The 8,990-nt window shown below is 54.7% G+C and overlaps 1 protein-coding gene across 1 annotated transcript; it reads right to left on the bottom strand.

Annotated features, from left to right (window-relative positions):
- Positions 1-517: 517 nt before the first annotated feature.
- On the bottom strand, positions 518-8,118 carry LOC132227646 (keratin, type II cuticular Hb6). The gene is made up of 9 exons (XM_059682986.1): positions 7,696-8,118; positions 6,695-6,903; positions 5,890-5,950; positions 5,047-5,142; positions 4,670-4,834; positions 4,305-4,430; positions 3,836-4,056; positions 1,324-1,355; positions 518-1,188 (listed from the first exon to the last, which is right to left on the bottom strand). The coding sequence occupies exons 1-9, from the start codon at positions 8,062-8,064 to the stop codon at positions 1,034-1,036; spliced, it is 1,434 nt and encodes a 477-aa protein (XP_059538969.1). The 5' UTR covers positions 8,065-8,118; the 3' UTR covers positions 518-1,033.
- Between the last annotated feature and the right edge of the window lie 872 nt (positions 8,119-8,990).

The following is an 8,990-nucleotide window of genomic DNA, read 5'->3' as shown; positions in this document are numbered from 1 at the left end:
CCACCGCACAGAATTCTCCAGCCCAAGATGTCAATAGGGTTGACATTGAGAAAGCTTGGTCTAGAGCAGCAGTTCTCAACCTGTGAGTCGCGACCCCTTTGGGGGTCGAACGACCCTTTCACAGGGGTCGCCTAAATACATCCTGCATATCAGATATTTACATTACGATTCATAACAGTAGCAAAATTACAGTTATGAAGTAGCAACGAAAATAATTTTATGGTTGGGGGGTCACCACAACATAAGGAACTGTATTAAAGGGTCGCAGCGTTAGGAAGGTTGAGAACCACTGGTCTAGAGAAACCATGACCGCATAGATCCCTGCCTCCCTCCATCTTCTCTTTCCCAAGGCTTGCGTTGCTCCAGCCAGAAGGGCAGCGTGTACTGCAATCATTTTCAACTGCTGAAAAAATACCTGACGGGATGGAGAGGCCCTGAGGAAACCTCCGGCAGGGAGCACCTCTCACAGGAGGGCCCTGGCGTTTTCAAGACTCTGAGGAACCAGGTTTGATTCGCTACAATAAGTTTATTGGAAACACAGAGTGAAACAAGGACAAACGAAGTTGCTGGCAGTTGAGTCACTGGCTTTTTAGAAGCTCCTGCAGGCAGCCCTCACAGTGTCATGGGAAACCACCACCCGCGTTCCCTAGCTCTGTTCCGCAGGTACAAGCACAGGGCGATTCTGGGGGCCGCTCCTCCAAGCTTGGGTGAAGGGGTCAAGCAGGACCAATGAATCCAGCAAAAAACAGAAAGCAGAGGAAAGGATGAATCCTCAGGAAAGCAAACTGACTACTGAGAAAGGCGACAGAAAGAGACCAAGGTGCTGCCCCAGCCTCCCCGGGCTCAGGGCGCCTGGGAGTGGCACACAGAGGGAGCGGGTCGGGAGGACACGCAGCGTGTGCACATCTGGAGACTGGTTCTTGGGAGGCCAGCGCTGGCGATGCGTGGGGCAGCGGGAGGGGCGTTCCGGGTTCTCAAGGTCCTGGCTGGGCGGAGGGTGCGGGTGATGCGCGCTGGCAGAGGCTGCAGCCTCCTAGCACCTGTTGCAGCCCGAGCTGCAGGAGTTGGCGGTGCCCACCACCACGTTGCCGCAGCAGGGGGCGTTACACACGCTGGTGGTGACAGCAGGGGCAGTACCGCGTGCGCAGAGATCGCCACAGACGACGCCACCGCGGGAGCTGCTGACGCCTGAATGAGGGGAGAACAGGCCCAGATCTATCAGGCACTGCCACAGACAGGCAGGTTTGGGGCAAGCGAAAATGCCCCCTCCCAAAGGCCTCGGACCACCCCCGCGGGAGAAGGGTAAGGGCTTGAGCTACTTACAGACATTCACGGAGCCGACGCCCTCACACAGCCTATTGGGAAAAGAAAAGAGAGAGGTCAGTGCCGTGGCAACGCCGCCTGGCGGATGCAGCCAGCGTGAAAGGTGAGGCCCATGGCCCTCCTTCTGGGGCTAATCCAGAAGCCAGGTGGGCCACGGGGCGTCGGGGAGGTGGGGGTGGCAGGGAGGGGGGCAGGCGCTTCACCAACATGTGGCTTCTGGAGACAGAATGCCTGGTGTGCCTGGCTCGCCACCCACCGTTAGCTGAGAACCTCCGATTTGCCCTCCCTCCGCCTACCTCCTCATGAAGACCATCTACTGCTAGGTCTGTAGTGAGGATGAAAGCAAATGATACATGTGAGGGCTTAGTGCCTGCCACACAGGCAGAGCTTCAGAAATGTTCACTGCTACCATTCCTGTTGGTTCTGGTTGGCTTGTAAATGCATTTGAGGCCTAGCGGGTTTGGCTCAGTGGTGGGAGCGTTGGCCCATGGACTAAAGGGTCCGGGGGTTTGATTCCCGTCAAGGGTGCATACATCAGTTGCAGGCTTGATCCCTGACACCAGTCAGGGAGCACGTGGGGGACAACCAATCGATGTGTCTCTCTCACATCGATGTTTCTCTCCCTCCCTCCCTCCCTTGCTTCTACTCTCTCTAAAAAAATCAATGGAAAAAAATATCCTCACGTGAGGATAAATAAATAAATAAATAAATAAATAAATAAATAAATAAATAAATGCATTTGAGGAGCAGCAGGTGTAACTTCTTAAATCTGGTCTGATTGGTCTCACTAGAATGCGGCTTCAGGAGGGCAGAAGTTTGGGGGGGGGTTGTTTTTGTTGTTTTGCTTGTTTTTTAAATAATTTTATTGATTTCAGAGAGGAAGGGAGAGGGAGAGAGATAGAAATATCAATGATGAGAGAGAATCATTGATTGGCTGCCTCCTGCATGCCCCCTACTCGGGATTGAGCCTGCAACCTGGGCATGTGCCCTTGGCCTGAATCGAACTCGGGACCCTTCAGTCCACAGGTTGATACTCTATCCACCGAGCCAAACCAGCTAGGGCAAGGGCAGAAGTTTTTGTCTGTTCTTTTTCCCATTGCAGAACCAACAGTGCCTAAAACAATGCCTAGCTCAATAAAGAACTGTTGCATTGCATGAATAAATGGGATTTTAGAACCTACTTAGACAGGCTCAGAGACCATCTACACCAAATCCCTCAGTTGACATATAGAGGAACTGAGACCCAAAGACAGAAAATAACCAATGACAGAGGCAGGGCTATCACTTGGGCCATCTAACTCAGCCTGCTGTCCCCTAAGGGGGACACATGGGAGTCCCTGTGAGAGCACAGTGCCAAAGGGTTGTCAAAATTAGCTTGAGGTGTGAGGAGAATCCACAGTAATTCACTGTCCAATCACCCATACCCAGGTTTCGTAGGGAACCCACACCAAAGCTTCTGAATTTACTCCCAGAGCCCCATGTGGCAGACAGGTGGGCCACTCCGTTTCTAGGGCCATGTCCCCATGTCTCTCCAACTTCCAAACTCGGTCTTGGAAAACTCTTCCTCCCAGAATTCTTCATTAATGAAACTCCCCGGGCCCAGCAAGCCCTGGTGCCTCTGAGCTCTCCAATGCAATTACTTGTGTACGTTACGAGTCTCTCCAATTGATCACGTTGATTCCAGCTACCAAACTTGTGTCCCCATCGCCCCAATACACAGGGTGCCCCTAGATGCTCCCTCTGCATCCTCACACTCCCCTGTTGTCTGCCCAGGGCCAGGGCCTGGTTGTATACAAAAGAAGAAAGCTCAGGGTGTGAGCACCTGACCAACCTGGGCAAGAACCTAAGGGCAACATTCCGGGAAAGTTCTCCTCATAACTGCCCTCCAGCCAGCAGAAGGCAAATGACCAATGAGTCTGCTTGCACCCCGCACCTCGTCCCCAAAGCAATCCATAAACAAAAATGTCCAGAGTGTGACAGAGCTGCCTCAAAGGACAGACCCTGCTGTGAAGTCCTACCTGCTGTGATGGAAGACCACTTAGGGGTACTAACTGCTGTTAGAATATCTAAGTGTGAGCTAATAAAAATCCCTTACTGAAGTTGTCCTATGGGGTAAATATGAACTCCCAAAGCTGAGGCCTTAGCTGGGCTTGAAAAGAGAGCTGGAATGCTGAGTGGCATGTGTAGGGCCCAGGAGGGCAGAAGCACTATGAAGGGAAGTAAACCCCAAGCCCAGGCTGGGCTTCTCAGGAACAGCAATTGCAACAGCCAGACCTGCCCTGCCCTGACTGAGGTGCAGATTTGTAAAAGGAGCCACTTCCGGTCAGCACCAGGTGGGCATGAGAAACTGAAATGGGGCTAGAGAAGCATACCCAAAGAACTTATTCAAATTACCTGTCCAGTTGCATGATCAGGATATTTTGAAACAAGAGAGGACTGATGCCACGCCTGTGAGGGACTGGGCGAGCTGAGAGCCCAGGCAAGGCTGGGAGAGATTGGTTATGATACCCACCTCTGCTCCTCGCCCTCCAGCAGGCGCCTGTAGGTGGCGATCTCGATGTCCAGGCCCAGCTTGGAGTTCATCACCTCCTGGTACTCCTTGAGCAGGCAGGCCATGTCCTGCTTGGCCTTCTGCAGGGCGGCCTCCAGCTCCGCCAGCTTGCAGCGGGCATCACTGACAGCTGTCTCACCCTGCTCCTCCGATTGCTTCACTGCAGTCTCCAGCTTGGTGTTCTGGGGACCCAGAAGAGAACAAGGCAGGTTATGGTTCCCAGGTCTCTCTGTCCATTTCCTGGATGTGTCCAGTCACTCACACCCAGCTGAGCACACTCCCAAAATAGGCACCTCACCTCATGACCTGGGTCTCACTGAGTAACCACACCCATGACTCTACTCATGCAAATGGGCTGGAGAATGAATGTTGAAGTCCACATGGCCTGTGGAAGCCAGGCCAGGCCCTCAGCCTCTCAGATGCCCCGTACCTGGCACTTGGCGTTCTCGACCTCGGCGGTCAGCCTCTGGATCATGCGGTTCAGCTCGTTGATCTCCTCCTTGGTGCGGCGCAGGGTCTCCCCGTGACGGATCACTGTGGCCTTCATCTCCTCGCACTGGGGGGAAGCAGAGACTCAGGATGGGACCTGCCACCCCTTCAGGTCACCACGGATGACAGTGCAGGTTGTACAGTGCTCAGCCTGAGCAACCACCCAGGGCAGCCCTGGCCCCTCAGCCTGAGAGCTGTCTGGCCTCTGTTACCATCTTTAGGATCAGAATCCCCAGAAAAAAAGCAGCCTTTTCTAATATCCCTCCCACTGCCATGTCTAGGAGGCAGGTGTCCCGTGCCACTCACCTTGCTGCGGTACCAGGACTCGGCCTCGGCCCGGCTGCGGCTGGCGATGTCGTCATACTGAGCCTTGATCTCAGCAATGATGCAGTCCATGTTCAGGTCCCGGCTGTTGTCCATTTTGACAACGACTGAGGTGTCTGAGATGTGGGCGTGGAGGACACGGATCTCCTGTGGGTATGGGAGGAGGAAGGATCTTGTTTATGCCACCGACTCCACCACCATAGCCTCCACCCAATCTTCTCAGCCCTCCCGGGTCTCCAACCCCCACCTCCTCATGGATGGCAGACTGATGCCCGAATCCCTGTCCACCTTAGGTTCCAGGCCAAAGCTCTCTCCTCCAGGCTAGCTGCCAGTTTCTTGCCTGGACCACAAGCCCTCACCTCCTCATACAGTCGCCGCAGGAAGTCAATCTCCTCGGTCAGGGCCTCTGCGTTGGCCTCCAGATCTGACTTGCGGAGGTAGGCGCAGTCCACATCCTGGAAAGGTTGTCAGTCTTTGAGCTCAGAAGACCCCTGGTGATTGTCACCCTAATGCTCTCTTCTCATCCATTCACGGAGGCCGAGTGGAGGGGGAAGGACTCCCAGGGTTCCTATTCCCATCCCATCTCCATACCTTCTCAACTTCCTGGGATGGGCCTCACAACCTCCTCCCCTTCTGAGAACAAAACCCTTTGTGTCATGGAGATGGGCCACCAGCCTTTCCCCCTCTCACTTGATGTAGTTTACCTTCACATTTCTCCTTTTTTACTCACCCTGTTCCAGGACGCCTGCCCAGACTGACTCCCCACTCAGACATCTTGGCCCCTCCCTGTCACCCAGCACTCCTCCCAGACTCTACCTGGCCACTCCAGGTTCTGTTCCATCCTCCCCCTCCTTTTATTCAGACATCACACAGCTCTAGACAGAACATTGTCCCTCAACAGAGACTGAAGATGCCAGGCTTATGGGACCCAAGCCACAGACCACACCCCTGAAGCCGAGCAGGACATCCAGAGGTCAACCCGGCCATCCCCGTGCCCCAGGACACAGTGGATATTCCAAGGGTATTGACCTTTGTCAAAGCTCTGGATGTTCCTTCCATGACCTGATCTCTGGGAATTCCCCATGTGATTTGACAAGGTCACTGCACCCCACACTGAGCTTGAGACCCTCAGGGTCTCCCCAGGAAGAGTCTGTCATTCTAGGGTCCCTCATGGCATTGCTCCCCAGTATCACATGACTCACCTTCTTCAGAGCCACAAACTCATTCTCAGCTGTTGCTCTCAGAGAAACTTCCTCCTCATACCTGAGGCAGAAGAGGCAGAGAGGGAGGTCACAGAAGGGCAGGTCTCCCATGAACCCCTCCCACTTCATACCAGGGCAGGGGCCAATGCTAGGAACCTCCCACCACAGCTGGACCCTGGCAGCCCTGTTATATCCTTTTGATTGGATTTAGGGTATCGCTGCCTTGAATTGAGTGGTCCCTGGGGCCAATCTTCTGGGACCTCATAGCTGCTCTGGGGCAAATAAGGCCTCAGCACCAGCCCCATGCTGGGCATGGCCAGCATCCCCTCTGGGGCACAGCAGCCCAGCCACCCCTCACTGAGTGTGCATCCTTGCCCAGGAGTGGGGTCTGTGAGTTCCAGAGGCCATCAGCACTCAGAGCCCTGAGCTGTGGGACACCCAGGGCCCCAGGACATGTAGGGTTTATATCACATCCATGGGCCATGTGCTATAGGTGGGAGGTCAGGAGGAGAAGGCCTGGAAGATGCCAGAAGCCTTCTCCCCACAGAGCACAGGCAACAGCTGCTAGGTGGTCAGACTCCAAGAAAAGAAGGCTAACGCAGGGGAGAGATGTCCTGGGGGAGTCACAGCCCTACTCTCAGGCAGGCGTCTGGGCAACAACTGCACAGGTGAAAAGATCCTACTACATCCTGCCACCCTGGCCTGCATGGCTGCTCACCCTGTTGGAAATTCTTCTCATGCCTAATCCAATGGTCTTTAACCTAAGTCCTTCCCTGTGTCCCACGTCAAAGCCAGCCACACTCACTTCTTCTTGTAGCCCTCCATCACCTCCTGCACGTGGTTGAGCTCTGAGGCCAGCCTCCCGCTGTCGGCCTCCACACACTCGGCCTCGCGCCTCAGCGTCTCGATGTAGCCCTCAAACAGTGGCTCCAGGTTGCTCTCGCAGCACTTGCGGTTCTGGTAGTACTGCCACTTGGTCTCCAGCAGCTTGTTCTGCTGCTCCAGGAAGCGCACCTGCCATTCAGGGTAGAGAAGAAGGGTCAGATGGCTGTTGGTGCCCCAAAGCCCACTTGCAGGGTTGCTTTAAGGTAAACTTCCAAATCTGCAGCTCAGCAGAAATTAGAGGTGGACAGTGGTAGACAAATCAACTCGGGGAATTCCTGATTATGATCTATATCTGCATTTTCCGACTTAGGGATGGGAGCAAGGGGCTGGGAAAGGTCGGTCCCTTCTTAGGTGAACTGAGTTATCCTGACCTGATGAGTCCAAGTAGCATGTAGTCAGGCTCCAGGTGGAGGGCTCACCCCCTCACCTTGAAGCTAGAAGAGGTGCCCTCTTAGGCATAGTTCCAAGATTCAGATCCCAGCCTGGGGTGTGTGGTGACAGGTAACAGGGAGATGATGTCACAAGCCATCTAGAGGAGAGCTCGGCTACCCTGGCCCCTGGCCCCCTTCACTGGGTGACCAATCCACCTTATGCCTCAGAGGGAACACAGTCCTCAGGTGGGGCCTGGAACCTCTGTAACTTCAGAAGCAGTTGCCATTTCCTCTTCAATGTCCTGAACTCTAGTTGTGCCTCCGAACGGCCAGGTCACACCTCTTTTCCATGAGCTCTGCCTATTTGAATTCCCAGCTGCATCTTCTGGGTCTTGTGTGAGTGCCTGTTCTTGTCTGTGTGTCTGCCCCTCTCATCAGAGTGGGGAACTCAGGCCGTCCGAGCTCTTTCTGCCCCTGACTCCCCTCTCAGTGCCCAGACTGAGTCCCGTACATGGGTGGAGCTTAGGAAGGTGTGTTCAAGGACACCCACCTTGTCAATGAAGGCAGCAAACCTACTGTTAAGACACTTGATCTGCTCCTTCTCCTCATGCTTCACGCACTTCGCGTTGGGGTCGATCTCCAGGTTGAGGGGTGTGAGGAGGCTCTCATTGACGGACACGGTGGTGATGCAGGGCGGGCTGGGTCCGCACACGCCGCCTGAGCGGTATCCGAAGCTGCGTCCACAGGAGCCAGAGCGGAAGGTGCCGCAGACGCTCTGGCTGCCAAAGCCCCCTGTGAGGCCGCGGTAGCAGGAGACCCCGCGGTAGGGGGCGGCGGTGATGCAGCAGCGGCCGGGCCGGGGCCCGCAGGCGGAGGCACAACTGAAGGTGCCTCCAGCACAGTAAGATCCACAAGTCATGGTGTTTCTTTGGGACACGGAGGCTCTGAGGAGGGAGAGGTCCTAGTGGAGGGTATAATGGACAAGGTGTTTACGTCTCGGACATCTTTGGGCCTTTTATATATGTGGGGAGCCTGGTGCGTCCATGGGTTAGGAGCAATTAGCCGTCTTTTATGGGCTTGGGTTGCTTAGCTGCTGTGTTCTCCCTTAATGTACTTAATTGGGTTCCAAATGTGGCCAGGTGTTTATGGCCTTTTACCCTAAACTGCACAATTTTTATCTTCAAAGAGCCACCTCACATCTTCCACGCCCACCCCAACCTCCCTCTATACAGTTGTGGAGACTCGGGAACTGGAGGATGAGGGAGCAGTGACTCAGGTTGGAGTGGAGGGGAAAGGCGGGGCTGCTGCTCCTCCAGTGCCATGCCAACTGATGACGTCAGCGCCGCTGTCCGTGGTGCTGGTTGGACCGGCCCTGAAACACTGGGAGAGTGTGAGATCCACCCGTGATATGGAACTTGGGGTGCGCTTGGTGATTTCCCTCACACTGGTGACCTCGTTCTGCATTGCCAAAGCTCCACACTTGCACAATCTCTCAATTATCCCTACACCTATCCAACACTCCCACACTGTTCCCAAATCCCTCACATCAATCAACATATTTCACCCTCTAAACACACACACACACACGCACACGCACACGCACACGCACACACACTATGCACTCACATGCTGGCCTTCCCACCCACAATCTCACACACACTCACATGGTCGTGTGCACTCTCACCTACCCTCTACCCCCCTTACACACTGACCAGACCCTAAGCCAACTTATTAGACCTTCTTGGCCAGCCCATGCTGAGGGAGGCATCCCCTCCCTCAGAGTCTTCCATGAGTCCTAAGGGGACACACACTGGCTCTCTGGCCTCAGGAGTGTCCAACCATTTC

Source organism: Myotis daubentonii, chromosome 2 (assembly GCF_963259705.1).
Source record: "Myotis daubentonii chromosome 2, mMyoDau2.1, whole genome shotgun sequence".
In the NCBI taxonomy this organism is placed as follows: domain Eukaryota; kingdom Metazoa; phylum Chordata; class Mammalia; order Chiroptera; family Vespertilionidae; genus Myotis; species Myotis daubentonii.
The sequence above is the reverse complement of the archived record's forward strand: the minus strand, read 5'-3'. Positions and strand labels throughout refer to the sequence as shown.

What these genes read in the sequence shown, in the direction of transcription:
- LOC132227646 (XM_059682986.1), bottom strand. Translation starts at nt 8,064, where the DNA reads ATGACTTGTGGATCTTACTGTGCTGGAGGCACCTTCAGTTGTGCCTCC. An exon ending in TGCGGCGACTGTATGAGGAG is followed by an intron (nt 4,835 to 5,046) that starts GTGAGGGCTTGT and finishes CCATACCCACAG; the next exon opens with GAGATCCGTGTCCTCCACGC. An exon ending in TCGAGAACGCCAAGTGCCAG is followed by an intron (nt 4,057 to 4,304) that starts GTACGGGGCATC and finishes CTGGGTCCCCAG; the next exon opens with AACACCAAGCTGGAGACTGC.